Below are 25,722 nucleotides of genomic sequence, written 5' to 3' on the forward strand. Positions count from 1 at the left end.
GATACTTATTCTCTTTGGAGCTCAGCTGACTTTAGATTTGATTGTCTCTAATGTCTTCTAGCTTTGTGGTATGATTCTCGATCACCTCTTTGGCAGTCTCAGCTGTTTGAAACACAGCTGAGAATTGGAAAGTAAGCAAATGATTGGCAGATATAGGTATTGCAGAGTTTTGTGCTAGAGCGTGCCCACTTTAGCAGAGCCCCTGAGTCCTCACTTTGAACCCATTTACACTTATTTTACACCAAAGCTTAAGATGCCTGTATCTGACTTTCCATATCAGTAGGATATGAGTAGACACAGCACTTGAGAGGATGCTATAGTCAGGCACGCTGACAAGGATGAAAGTTCAGTGTCATTCAATTCAATTAAATGCAGCTAAACTGAAGCTTCACTTATTTTCACCAATGTCATCAATGAGTGACATTGACAAGCCTGATTGTGAAGAGGGAAGCAGAAAAACTACAAAAGCACAGCTGTCTGGACTGTTTAATGTATAAATCAATAGCTCCTCTCATGGCAATGGATTCTTCAGGAGTGGAGGCTGGCCCTGGAGATGGAAGACTTAGATTTGAGTGCTGGTTCTTTTTCTTACTAAGTGTGTGGTTTTGCATGAGTCATTTAAACATATGAGCTCCACTTTTTCTCTCTGTAAGGTGGAAACAATCATACCTATCACAGCCTCCCTTTACTGGTAGGTGCCAGCATTACCCTGCTTGATTCTCACAGCAACCTGAGAAGGGAGGCAAATTACCATTTTCATTTTATTTGTGAGGAGACCAAGGCCTAGAGAGATTGTTGCTTGCCCAGTGACAAATAAGTAAGAAAATCCACCTCTATCTCTATATCTATTTATACATAGAGTTATTGAAACTGTAAAGGAAGTATAAATTTGGATTAGAATGCAGCATAATAATTCATATTTATTTGGCAAACTGATAATTCTAATGACATTAAGAAAATGTTAAATCATGTTCATGCTATATTAATAAAGAAAACAGAAAGCCTAATGCATCCTTAAAGATTTCTAAATGTAACACCATCAACAAGAAGAATGAAAGAAAAGATACGCAAAGAAAGAAAAAGGCATTGATGCTTAACAAAATGGAGGGTTTTTTGGTTTTTTAGTTTTTGTAACAATCACTTATGAAGAATATATCATTCTTGAAGACACCTGAATAAATGAAGAATTCTTACATAAAGACCCACCTGTGAAAACTGGTTTTCAAATCTCTGGCCTATCTATAAGTTAATATGTGGAATTAATCCAAATGAGTGGGAAAAAAAGACTGAGGAATCAATTTAAAAAGAAGTCAATTGGAAAAATAATGAGTTAACCAATATTGATTTTACAGGCTGTTAACAAGGCCATTTCAGTTTTTCTGAAGTCAATTAAAGTTTTAAATAGTTGTTTCATTTTGTTTCTCTTGCGCTAACTCAATAAAGCTTTAAGGATAGTCCTCACTGTCTTGGGAAGATCAAAGAAGCAGAAGAGACAGTCAAGACCAAGGCCGTGTGCACACGGCCGAGGACCCTCGGCATCACCTTGCCATACGTTGTCTTGTACTTTTGTTTTATTTGTTGCCTCTCATTCGATGTCCTGCTTGATAGGATTTCAATGATGGTGGCTTCATCAGTACCTGAAGTGCAGGAGAAAGAGACAAAATCACAATGAGCAAGAAACAAGATGGACATTATTTTAGTCAATCTGGGGAAGCCAGGGTGGTGGTCACAGGCTTTGGTGGAACCTAGGTGGACCCTTTGGCTTTAATATCTTATGCTGAGAACTGTATTCTTTTCACTCACTTGACAAATATCCACTGAGACCTCACACTGCATGAAGCACAATGCTAGGCATTGTAGTGGAAAGAGGAACGAATATGGTCTATTCCTTAATTTCACTCCTTGGCATAAATGCAAGAGAAATGAAAACTTATGTCTACACAAAACTTGTATTCAAATGTTCATAGCAGCATCATTCATAATAGTCAAAATGTGCAAACCACCTGAATGTCCATCAGTGGACAATGGATAATTAAAAGATGCTATATCCATACAGTGGAATATTACTTGGCCAGAAAAAGGAATGAAGTACTGACGCATTCTACAGTATGAATGGGACGGACCTTAAACACATTATGCTAAGTGAAAGAAACCAATCACAGAAGAGCGCATATTATGATTCCATTCATATGGAAGTCCGGAATAGGGAAATCTATAGAGACAGAAAGTAGAATAGTGGCTGGGGAGGGGGTGGGCAGAGGTGTGATAGCTAAAGTGTAGGAAGTTTCTTTTTAAAGTGATGAAAATGTTCTAAATTGTGGTGATGCTTTCATATTTCTGTGAATACATTAAAAACAACTGAATTGAACACTTTAAATGGGTGAATTGTATGGTGTGTGACTTATACCTCAAAAAAAGTAAAAAAAAAAAAAAAATATGGTACGTTCCTTGGTCTGCAGGTACTTAAAATGGAGTGGAAGAGATTAAGATATAGACCCAAATTGCTATAGTATCAAGCCCATCCATAAACTTGTTAATCTCAGGAGAAAAGTCCTGATTGGGAGCATGAGGGGCAGTTACCCTTTAAACTCTTTTGAATCACACTCTTTCTAAAACGATTTTTTCCCTGATGCTCATAGTAATACTTGTTCATTGTAGGTATTTGATCAGTACTGAAACGATAATGACTAAGAAAGAAGGGGAGCGTATCATTTTTTGAACCTGGAGACAGGATTGGAAAGATGACCCAGGTGTTGCAGGTGTGAGAGTGAGAAAGACTATTTGATCAGCGAACCCTGAATTCAATTTCTTTGGACTGGATTCAAATCCCTTAAACCGTATGACATCAGGCAAATAATTAGCCTCACCAAGCCTCAGTTTTCCCACCTATAAGATCGGGGTGATAATAGACAAGGCTATTGTGAGAATGAAATCCAAGTAGGGGTCCATGGTTGCCCTGAGGTGCACATGGGTCCTGGGACACCGGGGAGCATAAATGACCAAGTGCCCCAGGACTGCCTCAGATCCAGGCAAGGCTTGTGCTGAGGCCACTGTCCCTGGGCTGTCACCCCAGTGACTGAGCTGGAAGGAGCATCAGAAGCCTTCTGGCTCAAACTCGTATTTACAGAGGAGGAAACTGAGGCACAGCTCGGACCCTCTTCTTAGTTCTCGCATGTACCTTACTGTTTGGCAGTATTGGAATTTGTTGACTGTTCTCTGCTTGAGGGCTTTACCTCTGTCCTCCGTTCCTTCCTTCAGCCCCTCCACCATCTCCCTCTCAGCATCCTCCATCAGCCCTTCTTCTTCTACCTGCCCTCTACACTCAGCTGCCAGTTCTCCTTGCTAATTGCCATCACTCCCCCCACCCCAACCCGTGACCATTGCCCTTTGGCTGATGAATCCTAAACTAGCACCTCTAGCCCTTACCCTTCATGAGTTTAGATCTTATTTCCAGCTGCCTGTGGCCAGCTTCCCATGGAGATCCCAAGGCCTTTCAATTCCCCGTGTAGCTAAAGCTGAGCTCATCCTGTCTATCCTTGAATCCACTCCCCACCCTGTTAATTTCATCTCAGTGTGTGGCATCACCTGAATTAGAAAATCCAAAGTCACTTTTGAGGGCCCACCTTCCGTTTCTTTTATTTTCCGACACCGCCAAGTCCCATCTGTCTCACCTACGAGATGACTCTTCCCTCTTCATTCCTCCTGCCACTGCCTAACAGGCCCTGCTTGTTTTCAGTCTCCCTGACACGAGGCTGTGGTCTCTGCAGCCTGCCCTCCACACTGTCATCAGAATCATCATTTGGAAGTACGCGTGTGCTCATTTCACTCCCTAATTTTAAAACCTCTATTGATTCTTCATGATTTCCAGAATTAAATCATTGTTCCTTAATGTGGCATTGAGACTTCCTGCAGTACGGTCTCAAACTGCTCTTCTAGACCCATCTCTGCACACACACACCCCCAGGCTCACTCACCTTACCTGAACCACGTTTGTCAGTAGGTCAGGCACTTTCCGAAATCCCGAAACATTAAGTTTCTGCTCCCGCTGTTCCTCTAAAGAACATTGCTTATATACCTCTAGAGCCATTGCGTGTTATATAAGATTTTATCAGATTATATATATATAATATATAAGATTGCATGTATGTGACATTCTAAGCCTGGTACCTAGGCCATAGCGAGTGGTCACTGAGAGGTAGTGTGTACTATTAGGTGCCAGTTACTGCCGTCTTCCTTGGGTGAGTGGGGCTGTTGGGTCCGTCTTGCCTGTCAGATCTGCTCTTCTAGGGTGTGGTACTATGCATACCACTGAAGGAATGAAAGATCATTTTAGGACCGTTTAAGGTTTTAATAGTTATGTGTTTTTGTGAAATGCATACTGGATTTCAAAGACTTGGTGTAAAAAAAGTGTAGAATATCTCAATAATTTTTTTTTTAATTTTTAAAAAATTTATTTGTTTTATTTATTTAGTTTTGGCTGCATTGGATCTTCTTTGCGGTGCGCGGGCTTCTCATTGCAGTGGCTTCTCTTGTAGAGCACGGGCTCTAGGCACGCGGGTTTCAGTAGTTGTGGCTGGCGGGCTCTAGAGCGCAGGCTCAGTAGTTGTGGCGCACGGGCTTAGTGGCTCCGCCGCATGTGGGATCTTCCCGGACCAGGGCTTGAACCCGTGTCCCCTGCATTGGCAGATGGATTCTTAACCACTGCGCCACCAGGGAAGCACTATCTCAATAATTTTTATATTGATTACCTGTTAGAATGTTAATGTCTTTAGTTAAACAAAATATATTATTAAAATTAATTTCACTTGTTTCTTTTTACTTTTTAAAAAAATGTGGCTTCTGGATATTTGGAAATTCCATGTGTGGCTTGCATTATGTTTCTATTGGGCAGTGCTGCACCGAGTCTCACTTTTACTCTCTGGGAGAAGGAAGTTATGACAATCTGATCGCATAGGGGCTGTGAGAGGATGAGACAGAGACTCTGAAAATTCGTATCTAGACAATAATAAAGCTCTGTTCGAATATTATCACTTTTTCCATCCTGGCACTGGCAGACCTCCCATCCGACTCCTCTCTTGTAACCTGGCTGTCGCGGGACACCTACTATTATGTGTTAAATTGTGTCTCCCCCAAATACATTGAAGTCCTAACCCCCAGTACCTTAGAATGTGACCTTATTTGGAAATAGGGTCATTACAGAAGTAATCGAGTGAAAATGAAATCATTAGGGTGGGACCTAATCCAATATAACTGGTGTCTTTATAAAAAGTGGAAATTCGGGCACAGAGAGAGACTTACACAGAGGGAAGATGGTGTGAAGGGACACAGGAGAGCTCCTTGTGAGTTCGGAGGATTGGAGTGATGCATCTACAAGCCAAGGAACGCCTGCGGCTACCAGAAGCTAGAAGAGAGGCATAGAACGGTCCTTCCCTAGCACCTTGCGGGAGGATGGCCTGCTGACTTCTTGGTTTCAGACTCCTGGCCTCCAGAATTGAGAGACAATAAGTGTCTGTTTAAAGCCACCCAGTGTGTGGTGCTTTGTTATGGCAGCCCTAGGAAGCCAGTCCATCCACTGTCCTCAGCAGTATCTCAAGACTTCAAGAAAGGAATAAAAAACCCCCTCTTCACAGCCCAAAGTCTGGAGATTTCCTGCATTCGCCTGTTCCTAGCCCTCCTCTCAATGTCTGCTCCCTGTAAATAGCATGCTTGGCAATTTTTCAGTGGAACTGAATTAGTTGGACTTGTACGATGGCTCCTGTTCCGCTGAGAGATCAGGATCCTGAAGGAACAAAATATGGGGCAGATGCATTTTGATAGATGGGTTGGGAACAGGAAAAATCTGGGTCAAGGGTGTGGGAAGGGATGAAGGGGGACCTGGCTGGAGACGGGGAAGGGAAGAAAAAGGGGTGTTGGCAAAGACTTCAAGTGTTTGACTCTGGCCCCGACTCTGGCCCCAGCCCTCAATGCCACGTTTGGAAAGCCAGTGCTGGGACTTAGAAAGACTGCTCTGACCCAGGGGTGAGAGAGCTGTGCGCTGCTCCTAGGACAGCCACCAGCTCTGTGTCCGTGGCCTGTTCACCTAGTCTCAAGGACTAGTTCCACCTTTACGGTTCCGGGAAGATCTAGCTCTCTGATTCCAGTTGGAGAAACAGAAAATTCTAGGATGAGTTCACTTGCAACAATAGTCAGCGTTCGTTGCCTGCCTCATTCCGGCTCACTTCCAGCACTTATTTCGGTCCTTCCTCTTCATTTCCTCCTGTAGCCTCACCTGCGTACTGTGTATCCAGTTACTTCCTCTGTGACATTGTTTCTTTTTAACCACGGAGTGCCACAAATGTCACCTCAAAAGGGATTTCTTTTTCTCATAAAAAGTCTCTGAATCCAGCCCCCCAACTTTTTTTTTTCACATGGGCTGCTCCAGCCCAGGTCTAGGGCCTCCGCATCTCAGACCTTTATCCTTACAGTTGTCATCTCTGGAAGGAGCCTTCCTGCCTCCCAGGTGGCCCATTCGCTGTATTGTGCCAGCCGGGAATGGAGGGGTGCGGGTGCTCACCCCTGGCTCTCTCTTTCCCCTCGCCCCACATCTAATTTGTCACCACGAAGACCTCACCATTCACCTCCTTGGTAGCCCTCATCTCTCTCCATCCTCACCTCTGTCGTATCATTCACCAGCGCTGATCCCCAGATGGCGTTCCTGTCTTACTCTCACCTTTTCCAATCAGCACTCACAGTCTCCAGAGTGACCTTTCTGTGGAGCAGATCAGCCTGCTCACTCTTCTGCTTCAAACCTTTCCATCTAGGCCCCTTCAAATCCAGAATAATAGCCCGGGGTCTTCCCTCTGCCTGCAAGACCTCTAAGCTTTGTCCCTCACCTTTATTCCCATTCTTCTTTCAGGACTCAACTCGCTGGGCTTTTCTGGGACACCTGCCGTTATCTGTCCTACTCCTCTGTCCTGTCTCTGCCACCCCACACTGCAAGTTCCACAGGAGCAGGGGGCTTTGCTCATTGCAATATCCACAGAGAAGGCTCTCAGTCTTCATCAGACTTGACTTGCTGAGTGAACGAATGTGTAAATGCATGCATGGAGAGGTTTGCACTGCATTATGATGGAGCTGGTCTCTGCATGCGTGTAAGCTGTGTGTGCTACTCAGGTGGCCTGTATGTAGCAGGGACCAATAGGAAATCCTCTACTCTGTTGCTATAGTCAACCCATATCTGCATAATTCTGGAAAATTGAGTTAAAATTTTAAAAATAAGGTTTTTTAGACTTTCCTTCCTGAATGTTCTTTTAAAAGGAGAGCAGAGAGCAAAGCAGTCTGGGGATGTCCCAGCAGCAGCCTGGAGGTGGGGGAGAGCCTGGAACTGACTGGATTTCTCTTGAGCCCTTTGAGTCCGGGTGTCAGGTTCATCCAGGGAGCTGTTCCCACTACCCGGCCGAGAGGCGATTTACCGGACGGTGACCTCACTTTACATTTCACAGTATGTGTGTCATATAAGCAGTCTGTGCAGTGGAACAATTTCCTGTAAACATTTACAGTGATTTGAGGCACTGGGGCCAGTCCCCAGTGGTTCTGGGAAAGACTTTTTCAAAAAATGAGAAAAGAAGGAACCTCAGCTCTGACTGTTCATCTGACGCAGTAATTACACAGTAGAGGTCAGAACTGGGTGACCGTCAGCCCCGGGAGTGCCGGAGGGCCTCCTGGCTTTGGCTCTTCCAGCCATTTTCTGGGAACACACAGAGCTGAGTTTCAGCAGGGTGGGGACCTCTGGGTTTGAAGTCCCCTCCCCGTTACCCCTGGGACTCTGGTGCCTAGTGAGTGAGCCACTTCCCAGCAGGCCCCAAAGCCAGCCACAGCCGTCTCTCCCCATAGCAGCTCCATAGCAGCTTTTCCCTCTAAGCCCCTGTTTCTGTGTTTCTCGGAGGGAGAATGACAAACATCCTCTTACGTTTCAGAGAGGATAATGAATGTTGGGGTCCACACACTATCGGATTAAGACGTCGTCTTCAGAAGGGCCTTGCTGGGATGGGGGCAACAGGGTGGGCATGGAGCCCTGAGAGGAAGGCCTGACAGTGTCAGCGTCGGGGGTTCTGGGTTAACCAAGACCCAGACCAGGGAGCCAGGTCTTAGGAGCCAGGAAAGCAGGGGCACCAAAGAAACCACAAACAAGGAAATTTGTCAGTTTTATGTTATTTGTAAGAATCAAATATTATTTTATGGTACAGCATTCTTATTACTTTGACTTGCATAGGTGGGTGAACGGGTGAGGAGCACACATAATCTTTTTGATGCGTAGGGCCTCTGACCTCACTCTACCTGATACAGTGCGTGCATTTGGCTATTGAGAACTCAAGCGTGGCTGGTCAAGTTGAAATGTTCTGTAAGTGTAGAATACATACGGTCTTTTGAAGACTTAATTCAAAAAACGGGACGTCAAGTATCTCATGAATAACTTTGATACTGACTATCTGTTGAAATGATATTCTTGATACAGTATTGAGTTAGCTAAAGTATAATTAAAATTAATTTCACCTGCATTTAAAAAAATTTGGCTTCTCAAAAATTAAAAATGGGGACTTCCCTGGTAGTCCAGTGGTGAAGACTCAGCTTCCAATGCAGGGGGTGTGGGTATGATCCCTGGTCGGGGAACAAAGATCCCACGTGCCTCGCGGCCAAAAAAAAAAAAAAAAAAAAAGCGGTTTGAGAGAAAAATATTAAAATTATTAAAATATTAAATATTAAATCATTTAATTAATATTAAATATTTAATATTAATATTAAAATATTAAAATATTAAAAATATTAAAAGTGACCTGTATGCCTCACCTTGGTGGCTATTGGACAGCATGGCCCTAGACATTTAAATCCAGACCTTGCAGCCTTGGGCTGGTATAGCAACAAGATAGGTGCACGGTCTTGCAGACGAATTTTGCCAATGGTACGATTTTGCTTGGGCTTGCTCTTATTAGTAGTGGTGGGAGTTCTAGACCTTCATCCAAATGATATCTTTTCGAGATGGCCCTCGGTTGCAATCACCCTACCCTCATCTCATATCTTGTTGACCTTGGGCAAGTATTTAACCTCTGAGCCTCGGCATTCTCATCTGTTGTCATTATAGTACAACTTTACAGGGTTGTTGGTAGGGTTACACAAGGTGATGTGTGTGTGGTACCCAGCATAGAGCTTGGCACCTAGAAGGGGCTCTCCAACAGTCACCAGCACAAGAATGGCCTCACATTGTGGCCACACCCGAAGGAGGGGAAGGAGAACACTGCATGACTTCGGCATTCAGTAGGTGCTCCATCTGTGCTTAGTGAACTAAACTTGTGTGGTGGCTAAGAGCTTGGGGATTTATCATAAACCACAGCTGACTCATTCCCACACCCACTTCAGCTCCCGTCTCCAACCCACATCCAGATGCCAGGCCCTCACTCGAGAGGCAGCAGGGAAACACCTGTGAGGCTGGCTCAGCCGCTCAGCACAGCTCAGAACTATAAACATCCTGACACTTGCAGGCAAACATACCTCCCAACAGCTGTTGTCCGAATACAGGATTAGCCAGGATGTGAGCAAGGACCAGCTCCCCTCTGCTGAGCTTTCCTCTGATGCCCCCAAACCAAGCAACCTGCTTGTCATCCTTCATTTCCAGCCCCACCCCGCCCATTTATTCAACAATACTTACTATGTAGAAATCCCTTCTACCACTTTCCTACCAGATTGTCTCCCACCCCAGCTCCTTTGGGACTTCAGCATTTCTTGGGCAAGGCAGACTGTTCTATAGTTAGATAGTTCCTTATACAGAAGCAGAAGATGTCTTCCTAGAACTTCCACTGTGGATCCCAGTTCTTCTCTCTGGAGTCACACAAAGAGTTTATGGCCGTCTTTATTCTACCACAGTACCCATTCCTAGGAAAGTAAATCTGCTAATTTACCTCTAAGTAAAAATCTGGCACTTGTCTTCATAAAACATTATGCCAAGTGAAAGAAGCCAGACACAAAAGGCCACCTATTGTATCATTCCAGGTGCATGAAACGCCCAGAATAGGCAAATCCATAGAGACAGAAAGTGGACCAGTGGTTGACTGGACCTGAAGGGAGGATAAAGTGGGAGTGGCTGTGAATCTATGTGGGGTTTGTTTTAGGTGATGAAAATGTTCTGGAATTAGAGGTGATGATTACACAATCCTGTGAATATACTAAACGCCACTAAACTATACGCTGTCAAAGGGTGGATTTTATGATATGTGAATTATAGCACAATAAGAAAAAGGAAAATTTAATAAAACAGACTGTGGACTGAGATGGCTCCTACCAGCCATGTCTTCTCAGCCCTGTCCCCACCCACTGCCTCTGTGTGGCCGAGGCGGCTTAGCTGTGGTGTCTAAATTGGTGGCGTTTCAGACAATGATAGGAATTGGTTCGATCCCAGTGTTCACCACTTACAGGGTTGTGGCTTTTGGTATGTTACTTAACTTGTCACAGCCTCTTTCCTCATCTGAAAAGTGGATTTTTGTGAGAATAACTTAATGGGATTTTATATATAAAGTGCTTGGCTCAATGCCTAGAATATTAAAAGTTCCCCAGTAGATATAAGAAAATAAATTTGAGGAAATTAATCAACCTTGCCCCTTGGTCCCTCTATCTTTTTTCTCCTAAGCTACTGCCCCCTCAAATGCCCTCACTTTCTTGTTCTTCTGGAACCCCTGATCAGCAAACCCGGGGTCAACTTAACATCCATTTCCCCTGTCCTGCCTTCAGGCTGCAGGAGAAAATCACAGAGCCGTGTGGGCTGAGCCAATGTGAAATCGTGGTCTCTCTAGTCAACGGAGACCTCACAGGGGATCAGCAGTCATTTCCTGGTCATCTCTACTCAACGTCTATTCCAAAGCACCACTCAAACCTCATACTACATCGTCAAACCCAACACTTTGAGCAGATAACTTCGCCTCCCACCTTACTGAGCAATGTCACGTTGCCAGGCCAGAGCTCCTTCAACGTTCTGCCCCTGTTACCCCCATGAATGTATCAATTCCAGCTCTCAGTCGCACCTCCTCTTTCCATTCAAGGTCAATCCTGCTATCTGTGTTTTGGATTTCCCCCTCCTCCAGGCTTTCTAAAATCTTGTTTTTGTCAGCAACCCCCTTTCCCTCCTGTATTTACAAGCTCTCCCCTTCAGTGGACTCCTTCTTTATGTGTCTAGTCTCCCCTCACCTCAACATTCCATCAGCTGTGAGCCTCTCTCTTCTCTGATGGGATAGAACCTCATCCCCATTCTCACCCCAGTGAAGGGCAATGAGCCTTCTGCTTCCAGCTGTCCGCTGAGAACCACTCTGGCAGAGATGGTCAGTTTATTCTTAGCTGCAAAATCCAACTCTCACTCCTCATCTTACTTGACCTCAGGGTGGATAGGGTTTTATACTGTTTCCCACTCCTTTCTTCTGGGAACTCTCTTTTCCCTTTACTTCTGGAGACACATTCTCTCCTGTTTCCCATCTTGTCTCTTTGGCCACTCCTTCCCAGTCTTACTTTTACATTTGCTTTAAATGCTGGGATTTCCTGCATCTCTCCTCTCTTTACACAGACATCCTGGGTGAGCGCATCCTCACCCATAGCTTCAACCACCACCCACGTGTTGGTGTCTCCCAAGTCTACCGTCTCTGTCCACATCTCTCTCCCGGGTTCTAGACATATTTCTACTAATGTGGATCATTCCCTTGGATTTTCTCAGACACTAGAATTCAACATGTCTGAAGTAAGACCTACACTTTTACCAGAACACTGGAGGCTCCTTTTATATTCCTTTTCTTGATGAATGATAACACCTATCTCATTCCCTGAGACAGAAACCTGGGGGTTCTTTCTGACTTCTCACTTTACCTCGCACGCTGACTGGTCTGTGACCAACCCCTGTGGTGTCTGCCCATTAATGCCTCAAATCTTTTCCTTCTTGTCTGTACTCACTGCCCAGCAGCCTCATCATCTGTCCCCTGGTCACCTCCTAACTTGTCCCCCTATCTCCCTTCCCACCGTCCTCCAGTCAACTCTCTATGTTGCTTTCCAGATGAATTCTTGCTTGATTCCACCTTGTTTCAGAATAAAGTGCAGGTCCCTAAACATGTCACACATGACCCTCCAGAGAAGGTGCTTAATAAGTGTTTGTTGGTTTGTTGAGTGAATGTGAGATGTGTGTTAAAGAGCCCTGAAGGCCCCCATGGAGATGAAAGCTGCCCTAAGCTAGGAAGGTCATCAGCTGGTGGTCAAGAGCAGGAAATTAATTCCTGCCTGGGCTTAATGCTGGCTTGACCACTTACTCACGAGATGTGTGAGTCTGGACAAGTCATTTAGCCCCTCTGAGCCTCACTTTAACCATTTGGAAAATTAGGATTAAATGAGGTTTGCTATTGTCAAATGAAGTAATGCATGCAAAATATATGGCAAAAGAGTTCAATAAACATTACCTATTATTGTAAAGCTGCTTTTTCTGTACAGTTCCAGAACTTAAGATACCATTGAAGGCAGGTAAGTTTGTTCTTTGACCTCCTCCTCCACCTCCTCCTCCTCCGCCTCCTCCTTTTTCTTCTCTTATTCAGTAGTGCTCTCAGCATGAGAAGTCGATACTGGCCACCTCTGCCTTCTTTTCTACTCAAGAGCTAGTATTCCAAATTATCACCCAAACTCCATACTCCATTGTCAAACCCATGTCTTTAGCAGATATCTTTGCCTCACATTCATGGAGCCATGTCCCATTACTAGGCATGACCACCTTCAGCCTTCTCCTCTTACAACACCCATGAATGTATCTATTTCTACTCTCAGTCTTCCCTCCCTCCCCTCCCCCCCTCCCACTCAAGGTAAATCCTTCTATCTGAGCTTCGAATTCCACCTTCTTCCAAGCTTCTGGGACTAGAACCTTGTTTTATCAGTGACTTCCTTGGGTTCCAGAGCCTCTTTTCATGGTCCTAGCCCTAGATGGTCCCTCCCTCATCTCCCCTTGTTCCTGGGCCTACCTTACTCCTGATCTCTTGCTTAGCCTCCCATCCTTGGCCGTGCACTTAGGCCTGGATGTAAATAGTTGCTCCAGTGTTGCCCCTTGATTCTCAACCTTGGCCACAGTTTTATCTCCACTTGCTCTGCTCGTAGATACAGCTTCCAGGTCCCTAATCCAGTTCTCATCAGCCCTGATTCCCTACCACCTCCCATAAAAGGCATCAGAGGGTTTAGATGACATTAGAATCATATGAATGACACTTCTCATGAAGTTTCCCCCATCTCAAGTTCAAATTAAATGTCATAATATTAAATTTCTAGCTATTATGTTGAATCCTGACAAGTAATAGGATCTGCTTATAACTTTGAGAACTTTTATAAAGGGAACCTTAAAAGTGATCAACTTAGCTTGGAAGATACGAGATAAGTGGGAGGTCATCTTCCTAAGATCGTGGGAAAGTTGGACATGAGATCAAGTTTAATCAAGTTCAGTAGTAAATTAGCAAACAAAATATCTTTCATACCCATTCCTTTGCAGGCTTTGTTCAGCTTTTTGGCATCTCGATCAACATCAAAAACCTGATGACTTCTCTCTTTGGCCTAGAAAAAAATAATTGAAAAGGTTGAGTGGACAATACAGGCATTTAATAATTATCTCTGGCTGAAGTTGGCAGCTAACGGGAAGACCAAGCAGACATCCAAACGAGGGACCAGCTGCCGCTTTACACATGGGTGCATGTGGAAATCAGCTGGGGAAACTCTGGCCCCAGAGAGATGGCTGGTACTCCCTGGAGCCAGCTGGACTTGGATGACCACGGAGAATGGCCCCCTCTGTTCTCAAGGACAATCAGCCCAGCCAGCTCTGGGAGAAGTGATTTTCATATCAACCCCACCTTTGTGTGTCTGTCTCTGAAACAGAGAGTAATACAGTGGGCCAACGTCCTGGAATGCTGGTTTTCAACCTTCGCCATGAGACACAGTATGTCTAGAGAATAGGTGTTGTCGGCCAGAAGCTGAGGATTCTAGGATCTTATTACAGATCCATTTGACAATCTGGGCTAAAAGCTTTACCATTCACACAATGAGAGACATAATATTTAGTTTGTCAGAGATAACCCTATGGACCAGCAATAGCAGAGTTATTGGTTTTTCCCGCTCCTTGGGGAGAAAAAGTTCTGTATATACATTAATGTTTCCCATACTTCAGTCATTGGCATAATACATGCACTGAATGTCCACAGCTATCTATGTCTACATTATTATTATTTGCTTATTATTTTTCTTTCAATTGACCTACTTTGTTTTTGCTTAAAGTTATTTTTCAAAAAGAAACTTTCTATTAGCACTGAAGTGGAAAACCAGTGTTGCTTGCCTAAACAAAAGGTAAGCATAAAAATCAATGCATGGCTATTAAAAATTTAAAGATGTGAGGTTAGTTGCAGTCATGCAACGAGTAGCTTTGAACACACCCTGTGTTTTCTCAGTTCTTTGTCTTTCCTCACAGAGATGGTCTTTGATGACATATGTCACTTATTTCCCATCCTTCAGTGAAGGCTGGTTTAAGTGCTACTGTCTACACTCCCCGATTTCCCTGTCCCTCCTTTCATTTCTTTGGGTACCTATTGGGAATGAGCAGTAAACCACATAAAGCACAGAGGACGAGTTGCATTTATCTGCCTGGTATCCCTATGTCCTTTGGGGGACTTCCCCTCCCATTTCACGTGGTCTCACGGGAGATGTCAGTCATGAAGCTTGAGCCCCATCGTCCTGCCCTTGGGTGGACACACACCCTGTCACTCTGGCACTAGTGACTGGTTCAGGAGTGGGGATGTAATCCAAGCAGGGTCAATTAGAGTTTTCCCTGGGTTGATACATAAATATTGAGAGAGAGATGTCTCTCCCTGCTGGGTTTGCTAAGCCAACAGAGTGTGAGTCTAGGGCTGTTGGCAGCCATGTTGTCCACTACATGAAGGAAGCATGGGTTCAGAATGAAGCAAAGCAAAGACAAGAAGGGTGGAAATATGGAGAGAGAGAGAGAGAGACAGAAAGAGAGAGGGAAAGATAGAGGTTGAATAACTATGGACTGGAGGAAGGCTGGCTTGTAGGTTTTGGTTAATGGAGAATCATATAATCTTAAGAGCCAAAGGGATCTCAGGGCCCCCTATCACCCCACTGCCTTTTGGAATGTAGTCCATTGGCCCGTCTTGAAGTATCTATTCCCGAAACAAGCTGGGAGAAGGACTCATATTTGTTGAGCACCCGCCATGTGCTAGACAACTTCTTCATTGACAGACCTTTCTTCATTATTCACAGGGAAGAGTAGGCATTTGTCATCTGCTTTACAGAGGAGGAAGCCTGGATTCAGGCAGGTGAGGGAATTTGTCTGTGGTCTTGCAGGATGCAGGTTTGCACCAGCTCAATCTGCCTCCTAAAGCTCATGCTCTTGGATCCCGTGCACCATCCTGCCTCACACTCTAATTATGACTGGGGCCTTCATGTTCGGCAGAGCGATGGCGTGTCCCATGTTCCTTTCCCAATCTTTTGTGGGCTGTAAGAAGGCTATCTGGTGCTTCTGAAGGCTTGTTGGGAGGACCAGAGACATAATTTGTGGGGCTCAGTGGAAAATGAAAGTGTAGGGCTCCGTGTTCAAAAATGATTAAGAATTTCAGGATGGTGACATCAGAGCATTAAACGAAGAGCAGGGCCTTTCTGAGCGTGGGGCCCTGTGCAGCTGCACAGGCTGCACACTGACCAAGCCCACCCTGCCTTTTGATCACATTCTAAAAGGGCTGGTTCTCTAGTTGTGGGAGTGTGGGAAGTAGCAACCTCAAAGAAGTAAATTGTGTCTTTGCTTTTCATCAGGAGTATTAGGTGCGACTCAGGAAGTGAGGTAGAGTTAAACCGGAGCAGCAGAAATCTCGTGACAGGCTTCATAAACTATTCTGTGTGTCATTTTAGCCTCATCGGTGCAAGAGTTTGGTGGACTTATTATCTATCCCACTTCACAACTGACGAGTTGGAACAGAGAATGGCTGTGAACTTGTGAATGGCTGTTCAGGTTATGCCCAGCCTGAGGGCAGTGGGAGCTGGGTCCTGCTGGGGATACACTTGCCGAGCTCTGTGCTGACAGGGCTGCTTCTCCCCCAGAGGAATACTTTTTCCTCGTTTGCACAAAGATGCTGTCAGGGCTTGCAGAAGCCATGAGGAGACTTGGTTAAGATCACCTGGCCAGGTAACGGCTGAAATGGAGCCAGGGCTCGAACCAGGACTGTCTGACTGACAGGTATGAAATGACATTCCCTCTCTGTTTTAGCAAGATGGTTCCATGATACAAATATCATAGAGTTATAAGAGCGGAGGGATGGGAAAAGGACCCTCCGAACATGTCCAGTTTGTTTATCCAAGGCCAAAAAATGAGTAAAAATAAATGTCTTTTAGTCCAAAATAATAGTAATGTCTGGTGGGGTGGCGTGGGGTGCAGTGGGAGAGTGTTGAACCCCATGTTAGGAATAAAGATGATATTGAGACTTAATATTTTCCTTTTTTGCTTTACAAATAATGCAGCGTAAAAGTCTATATCAGATGCATGACCCTCAGCAAGGCAGGTTGAAGTCACCGTCCCCTTCTAGGAATGAATGACTCTTAGCCATGTTGGTTAGCTTTCCTTATCAGAAGAGAATTCCATCTTGTTCCTAGTAACAGCAGGATATTTGATGTCAGAGGGAAGGAATCATGTGATGTGATTTAAAAAGGAAAGAAAAAGAAGACGGTCTGTGCGGAAGGAATCGTCCCCTTGGCATGGCTGGGACTGTGTCTACAATGGATGCATTCATCAGCGATGGCCAGTGTTGATGCAAGGGGTGTCCTTGGCTTGTTCCGATGATCTGGGTAACGAATTTCTCGGGAATATACACAGAGAGGACATTCCACCTCCATTGTTCATTGTTAGTGGGCCAGGCAGCTGACTTCGGGGCCTCTGGCCTGTTTGCCTATCAGGAGATTTTGTGTTTGAAACCTGAGGCCACTGAGCAGAACTTCCATATAAAGCAGGTCTGCGGGAATGTGAGTCAGACACAAAATGGGGGTGCAGGGGACTCCAGGATGGGGACAGAGGGTTGAGTTTGTGAGGGTTGAGGCAAATACATGGATAGTCCACCTGCTTTCAACTACAAGACGTAAAAGAGGTGGGGCAACATTCCTTTTTTTGGTTTTGTTTTTTTTTTTTTTTTAAACAGCATTTGCTTTGACACTCAGAAGACACATTAAAAAAGACATGATGTTAGATGTTAATAAAAATGATTACAGAGTCTGGGTTTGAGCCCATGTGGATCTAAGTTTGAATGTGATCCTGCCCCTCAGCAGTCATGTAAAGTTGGGCCATTTAAACTCTAAGCCACCATTTCCTCATCTGTAAAATGGGGGCAGTGTCTGCCTTCTGAGATCTGAGGCTTGCATGAGATAACATTTCCAGTGCCAGATATTTAGAGGAACCACAGGCATGCTAGTCCTGCCTCTGCTGCTTTGGCCCAACTCTTGGGTTTTGTCTTGTAGTGATATTTAGGTTTTTGATTCTGCATATTTTGACTTGACACATTTGGAAGGTATACATATAGAAATATACAGACATCTTCCAAACTTGATATTGCGAGATTCTATTATCTATCTATGTATCATCTATCTATTTATCTATCTATCTATCCATCTATTCATCTGTTATCTGTCTCGCAATGCCCCAGACATCATGTTTATAATAGGTAGCCACAGAGGATATAATAGTCAACTTTAAGAACATAGGTTTCTAGTCAGACTAGACTTGAATCCCAGCGGTACTGCTTATTACTTCTGTGACCTTGAGCAAGTTTGGGAATCTTTCTGTGCTGTGGTTGCCTCATGGCAAAATGCGGATAATAATATCCCCTATCTCATAGGTCTCTTGTGAGAGTTTCAATGAAGTCATTCATGCAAAACATCTAAAATGAAGCCTAGCAGAGGGCACGTGCTCAATAAATGTAAACATTATTTGTTGAAGGCAGATCAGTAATGACCTTTCCAGAATATTGCTTGAGGGGTTTTCAGCTTGTAAATGGCACTCTGAGGATCAGTTTTTCATTCATCACCTGCAGTTGGGATCCAGGCATGCATTTCACCCAGGGCAGTAAAATGGTTAAAAATTCAGGCTCTGTGGAGTCCAGGTGATCTGGGCTGACACCACAACACCACATTCTGGCCAGTGTGCTAATTGGCACCCCAGGGTGTGAGGGTCCCATTGAGATACAAGGCGGGTGCAGTGCTGGCCATCGTGCTGGTGTGTCAGGCTCAAGATGAAACGAATACTCCTGACTCTACAAAGGGCACTGCCTGGTGCACGACTACGCTGGGAGCTTTGCTGTTGTTTTCCTCCTTCTAGTGCGTCTACATGTCACTTTTCTGTGTTTTCGTGTTCTTGCATTTAAAACAAGGAAACGAATGAACGATTTTTTTCTGGAGGGAGGATGCAGAGAAAATAAACTGAAATTTTAGGAGCCTAGGAAGCAGTGTCACCTGGGCAGAAAGAATGTTGAAAACACCCACTCCGAAATGACTCAGGGATGTGCCAGCTTCAGCCCATCAACGGCCCAGGAAGCAGCGTGGCTCTGTGTCTGATGCCCCCAGGCAGAAGGGCCAGCGTGCAGCAACAGACACCTGCTCAAAGGCTGCTGACCCAGTACAGTTCAAGGAAGGCTTAACTCTTATGATCGAAAGGGGGTTTCAAGAAATCTGCCTCCAACTCACAGCAAACTCTGGGGATGGCGTGTGTGAAAAAGTTAGCTGAGGGATGTGTTTGCAGACTTGTGGCTCTATACATTATGTAGTAACCAAAATTCTCCAGGTGGGTCACCCAGCCTGAGGACACCCGTATTTAAATACACTCCTGCTCATCAGTAGCTAAGACCTGATCAGGTGACCTGATCTTCTATTTGGATAACATCAAGACTGGAAAATAAGAATATACTCTCTCACGAGAGACATGTGAATTCATTAAAAAGCAATACACAGGGCTTCCCTGGTGGCGCAGTGGTTGAGAGTCTGCCTGCTAATGCGGGGGTCACGGGTTCGCGCCCTGGTCTGGGAAGATCCCACATGCCGCGGAGCAACTAGGCCCGTGAGCCACAACGACTGAGCCTGCGCGTCTGGAGCCTGTGCTGCGCAACAAGAGACGCCGCGATAGTGAGAGGCCCGCGCATCGCGATGAAGAGTGGCCCCCACTTGCCGCAACTAGAGAAAGCCCTCGCACAGAAACGAAGACCCAACACAGCCATAAATTTAAAAAAAAAAAAAAAAAAAAAAAACTCCTCTTGAACTGATTTAAAAAAAAAAAAGCAATACACAGCAGGCAAATTAGACCATCCTCTGAACAGTTCCTCCCTTTTCCCCTGCTTCCTCTCCTCCCTTCTCTTTTTCCTTTTCTTTCTTCCCTTTTCTCCTTCCACCTCCTTTTTTTCTTCCCTCCTCTTCCTTCAACAAACAAGTACTGAACATCTCTTGTGTGGCAAGCACTACCCCAGGTGAGGCGGGGGGACTCAATGTCTATGAATCGTAGTCCTCAGAGAAATTAACATGGAAATAGATCAATGAATTGCGTTATGATATGGTAAGCACTTTGGCTGCCAATAGCTGAGAGGAGAAAGAGGAATTTTTATGGAGAAGTTGACATGTGTGCTGGTTCTTGAAAGATGAGTAGGAGTTAGGCAAGCAGAAAAAACAGGGGAAGAGGAGGGGCAGAGGTGGGGGAAAGGATATTCCAGGGAGAGACTACAGCATGATGCTTTCTGGGTCTGTGTACATGTGTGCTTACTATGACCTGTCACAGCGCCGCTGCAGAACAAACATGATTGATCTAAATGTGACATAAAGATACAATGTGGTCTTGGGAGTCAGACCTACTGTGTTCAATTACGCTTTGCCTCTTGCTGGCCGTAGGACCTCGGGCAAGCTGACCCATCTCTCCGAGCCTTTGTTGTCTCCTCTTCACAGGGGAGGTGCACCAGCTCATGGGTAGCGTGAAGTTTGGATGCAGTCGTGTCCGGGATGCAGTAGCACAGTGCCGGATTACAGTAAGCACACGGTGGGTGGCACGTGGGCGGTGGGATGCTGGGTGATATAAGGATGTAAAGGTCATTTGTAAACTCTGAAATAATATCAAATTGTAATGGGAGTGGCATTTGGATTGTTTGTTCCCCAGAAGGCTTGTCTGGCTGCAGTCTCCTCGGTAAATATTTAAAAGTGGTTGCTTAGTATCCAGACTCTGAGACAGGAAGTCTCCGAGGAAATGCTGGGGAGCAGAGGGCAGAGGGCTCGCTGTACACTGATCTAAAGAGGGCTACTGTTTGAGCTGACATGGAATCAGGAGGGGGGCTGGGGAGACTAGAAAGAGGGCCAGGATTAGAACTAGGCGATGGCCTGGTCTTATTAAACAGGAGCAAAATGAAGGCCGTGCTGGGGAGAGGCTCGGACATGCCTGTATTCTCCTCAGCATTCGCAATGACCGTCCCCACGCTAGTTAATGGTACTTGAGTTAACATTGGCCGTTTGGGCTAAACTTGCCTTGTATGGAGTTGGGGATACTGAGGTTCCTTTTGGGAGAGAGACTTCTTTCTGATCACATAGGTAACCCCCCTGTTCCAGGATATCTACCCTTGAATCTGGCGTGATGCTATTTCTCTCCTTATCGTTTCTAAGTCTCTGTTTTCCCATCTGAAAGATAGTAATAATAGTATCTATCTCCTGTGGGTTGTTATAAGGATATGGATCAAAAGTGCGTAGCAGGATGCTGGCATGTGGTGAGGGCTCAGCGTTATTTTTATTACTTCCTTCCCTCTTGACCTGATTCCTGCTGAGTGTTGAATGAGCGCCTGACATGGTGCCTTGTGTGGAACTTTAAAATAGCTGATTACATAATTCTGTCCTAAATCAGAAAGGATTTTGTACTTGTAGAGAAGTAGTAGCAGGAACTAAGAGTTTAAGAGAAATTTATGGGAGAAACACTACACATTGAGAATGACAGCTGAATACAACGCACTTACTAAGTGCCAGGCACTGGTCCAGACAATTTACGTATAGTCACTCAGTCCTCGCAACAACCCTATGAAGTAGGTATTATTACCTCCTATTTTGCAGATGAGGAAATCAAAGCACAGAGAGGTTAATTAATTGCCTGAGGTCACACAGCTAGTAAGTAATGGAATTCAAACCTACACAGTCTGGATACAGAAACTCTACTATTGACTTCTCATCAACCATTTTTTTGTTCCTGTCAAAATTATTTATTAAAAAAAATTTAATGATAGAAAGCTCATTTCAACTATTAGAATGCTGTTTTTCTTAGTAGAAACACCAGTCGAGACCTGTGACTTGTCTGCTGACCAGGGAAGCTGAGGACCACTTGCATGACCATGGGATCAATAAATGTTCTTGATGATGAGAAAATAGGAAGTGAAATGAAAAATGAAGGCCAGTTATCACTATTTGCAAGGCAAAAGGGACAGCCTCTCTCAGGGCAAAGTGTGTGTGCGGGAGAGGCGTTATTGTCAAACTCTGCTCCCAATATTCCTTCTGAGTCAAATAGAATCATATTTTCTGCTTCTTTTCTGTAAACTGGGACTAATACCTGCTGTACCCAGCAGAATCTCAGGAAGAAAAAATAAGACAATGTGATTCACTGCAGCATCATTCACAATAGCCAAGATATGGAAACAACATATGTGTCTGTCAATGGATGAATATATAAAGAGGATGTGGTAGAAGGAAAGAAAGAAAGAAAGAAAGAAAGGGAGAAAGAGAGAGAGAGAGAGAGGGAGGGAGGAAGAAAGGAAGGAAGGAAGGGAGGGAGGAAGGGAGAAAGGGAATATTATATATAATGGAATATTACTCAGCCACGAGAAAGAAGGAAATCCTGTTATTTGTGACAACATGGATGGACCTTGAGGACATTCTGCTATGTGAAGTAAGTCAGAGAAAGACAAATACTGTATGATATCACTTATATGTGGAAGCTGAACTCATAGAGACAGAGACTAGGATGGTGGTTACCAAGGACTAGGGGAAAGGAGGAGAGGTTGGCCAGAGAGTACGAACTTGCAGTTGTAAGATGAATAAGTTCTGGTGATCTAATGTACAGCATAGTGATGATAGTTAAATAATATGGTATTATATGCTTGAAAGTTGCTAAGAAAGCATCTTAAATGTTCTCACCACAAAAAAGAAATGGTAACTAAGTGCCATGCTGCAGGTGTTAGCTAATGCTATGCTGGTAATCATTTTGCAATATGTAAGTGTATCAAATCGACACATTGTACACCTTAAACTTACATAATGTTATGTGTCAATTGTAGTTCAATAAAGCTGGGGAAAAGAAAGACAACGAGAGTACTGGGCAGAGAGATCTCATGATGGTGATCAGAGCTGGCCAGGGAGGGATTGGCTTTTCTGACCTTCTCCAACAGGCTCTCAGGACTCTTCCTCCTTCTCTCCCCATCTCATCCCAAATCTTTCAGTTACCCCTTTCCTAAAGCATCTTGCCCTTAGTTCATAGGGATCGTCATTCGAGGACCAGAGTGTGCCAGGGAGTTGCATTTTAGCGGAGGCATTTTGAAGACTGAAGAGGCATGAGGCCAGCAGGATGGCCAATTTCTGATGTTTGCTCCTTTTGGGTGACTGCTTTCCAGCCTGATAAACTGTCAGACATTTTCACAGGTAAAAGGTCACTTCTCCCTACCTGACAGAATCTATGCAAAATGACTGCCGGTTTGTCTTATTAGCAAGGGGCCTATCAGTGTGAGGTAGGGGAGGCAGAGGACAGATGCTGTGCTGGATTCCTCACTGTCCTACCTGAGTCCTCAGAGGGCCAAAGAAGCTTGGGGACTGACAGCACGGAGCCTCGTGCCCGTCCAATTTTTAAACACCTGGTTGCCCACCATTGATTCTGGGGGCAACAGTGGAGAATGGATCTACTCAAGGAAATTTGCTGACGCCTCATCTCCTCTCTGAAACTGTTTCTGACCCTCTTGGAGAGAGTCGAGGACTTTCTGCCAGTGGTGGGCTGGCACTAAGGTGAACAACTGTCTGACTGCCGAAGGTTGAGGATTTCCCAGGACATCCTGGATTTTCAGTGCTAACACTGGGCCAGTTCCAGGGAAACCGGGATAGTTGGTCACCCTGGCTGGGACTGACTTTGCAAGTTTGCCACAGCCAATTGTGAGCATACAGAAATGACTGAGTCACATCCTGGGCCTATTAGATCAGAATCATTAAGATATAGGTATATACTAGGTATAGGAATTTTTAAAACTCTCCAGATAATTCTAATGTGCAACCAGGGTTGAGAACCATTGGTCTGATAAAAATTAGGAACTTTCCCATTGACATCCCAGTGAATGAGAAAGACAACTTAAAAAATATATACACTGAGAGCTGTACAAGTAAGAAATCCTAGACTTTATCCAAGGAGCAAAAGATAAAGGGAAGAGGTTTATCATAGATTCTTAGGGTAGAAATTCAACCAAGCGTTTTTCAAAGTGAGTGACATGGAACACTGAAGGTATTAAAGCCCATTAGATTCCAACTGGGAAAGGAGTTCTTTTTAATGGATAAAGAAGATGTGGCACATATATACAATGGAATATTACTCAGCCATAAAAAGAAACGAAATTGAGTTATTTGTAGTGAGGTGGATGGACCTAGAGTCTGTCATACAGCATGAAGTAAGTCAGAAGGAGAAAAACAAATACCGTATGCTTACACATATATATGGAATCTAAAAAAAAAAAAAAAAAAAAAAAAAAGATGGTTCTGAAGAACCTAGGGGCAGGACAGGAATAAAGACACAGACGTAGAGAATGGACTTGAGGACACGGGGATGGGGAAGGGTAAGCTGGGACAAAGTGAGAGAGTGGCATGGACATACATACACTACCAAACGTAAAATAGATAGCTAGTGGGAAGCAGCCACATAGCACAGGGAGATCAGCTCGGTGCTTTGTGACCACCTAGAGGGGTGGGATAGGAAGGGTGGGAGGGAGACGCAAGAGGGAGGAGATATGAGGATATATGTATATGTATAGCTGATTCACTTTGTTATAAAGCAGAAACTAACACACCATTGTAAAGCAATTATACTCCAATAAAGATGTTAAAAAAATAAAATAAAATAAAATTCTCTCTAGATTCTTCTGAGTAGTCAGTCTTTGCCAGGTAATAGTATGTCTTTCATACTCCTCCAATCTAGGGGTTGACAAACGGTAGGCTGAGGCCAAATCCAGCCCATCACCTGTTTTTGTAAATAAAGTTTTATTGGAACATAGCCAACCCACTCATATACATTTGGTCAGTGGTTGCTTCCACACTACAATGGCAGAATTGAGTAGTTGCAACAAAGGCTGTGTGGTCCAGAAAGCCTCAAATAGTTACTTTGCAAACACCTTCTCTATTTCATGCAAAAGGTCTTTTTATCAGAAAACAGGTGACAGGATCTGAGCCTTTGGCTGGCAATAGTATTTAGTTCGAATGTAATACACTCACTTTCTGTATTAACATCGAATGATATTGGTTTTCCATTTATGGTACTAATACAAAGTTTCTTTTTAAGCTAAATTTGTGTCAAAAAGATGAGTGGATTTAAAGAAAATAGTTACTAGAACTATTAGTACAACATGTGGCACATGTATCTGGCAATGTTCAAGAAGGTCACACTTAAGTCTGAAGTCTGGGAAACATTATTCAATGTATCCAATTCCGTCATTTTACAGATAAACTGAGGCTTGGTGGTTAAGTCATCTGCCCAGGGTCACTTACTTGCTTATGGAAAAAACTGGACTCCTCTCTCTCAGGACAATGTTCTTTCACCTCTAACTGGTCACTCATTTGTACTTTGAACCCAGTTAGCACGAATGCAAAGTATTGTACTATTTAAAGTCAATGAACTGAATTCAGCCAGAAAATATCCTGGTGACATTTCCACAGATACATTTAGTAGACACTGATGGGCAATTTGAAACACAATAGAGGGGTCATTCACATCTTTAAACATGAATCTTGGGTAATTAGTGGCATATTGTTTAATTAAGTTGATTGCTTCTTGGGCATGGTTTCCTTGAAACAATAAATTTGATTAAAAGTCTTGTTTTTTTTGGTTTTAAATCAAAATCTACGTAAATGCTGGTCAGAGCAAAAAGTTAATGGTCACCATGGTCTCACTGACTGATAACAAAGCTGATTCCTCCATTCTTAGATCCTATTCTCACTTGGATCAGCTTTTGAAGTTTGTTAGCCAAGGATGTAGACAAGATAGCTAGGAAAGTGTGTTAGGAAACCTTTGAAGGGTGCTGAGAACACAGGGAGTTCTTCGCTGCTGTTTATTCACCCTTTCAGAGATGCAGTTATAAAGTGACAGGTATGACTATTAATAGTTTGGCCATCATTCTAAATGGGTACAAATATTTGCATCATTCGTCAACTAAGGCTGAAAATAGAAAAAACATCCCCTTGGATCAGATCTCAATATGATATATGCTTACATATGCTGTGTGTTCTGAAAATTAAGTGAAACTTTTTAGATTAAAAAAGTGATCTTTCTCCTAAATTTGGGGTTATTTTTATGTTGGCATTTTAAGAACACCTTTTAATGAAGATTGGTATAGTTAGGTCATTTTCCAGAAGGACAAGCTTCCTTAGGCTATGTTGTCTGGGTTATACATGTCA

At 44.0% G+C, this 25,722-nt stretch overlaps 1 protein-coding gene across 2 annotated transcripts in view; it reads right to left on the minus strand.

Moving 5' to 3' along the window:
- Positions 1-25,722, minus strand: part of ANXA13 (annexin A13) — a 54,669-nt gene that overhangs the window by 18,734 nt on the left and 10,213 nt on the right. For both annotated transcript variants that reach the window (XM_061171453.1, XM_061171454.1), the window contains 2 exons: positions 13,512-13,587; positions 1,543-1,637 (listed from right to left, as the gene is read on the minus strand). In XM_061171453.1, coding sequence (XP_061027436.1) covers positions 1,543-1,637; positions 13,512-13,587 — 171 coding nt within the window. The remainder of the gene's footprint in view (positions 1-1,542; positions 1,638-13,511; positions 13,588-25,722) is intronic.

This window comes from Eubalaena glacialis, chromosome 17 (assembly GCF_028564815.1).
Source record: "Eubalaena glacialis isolate mEubGla1 chromosome 17, mEubGla1.1.hap2.+ XY, whole genome shotgun sequence".
In the NCBI taxonomy this organism is placed as follows: Eukaryota; Metazoa; Chordata; class Mammalia; order Artiodactyla; family Balaenidae; genus Eubalaena; species Eubalaena glacialis.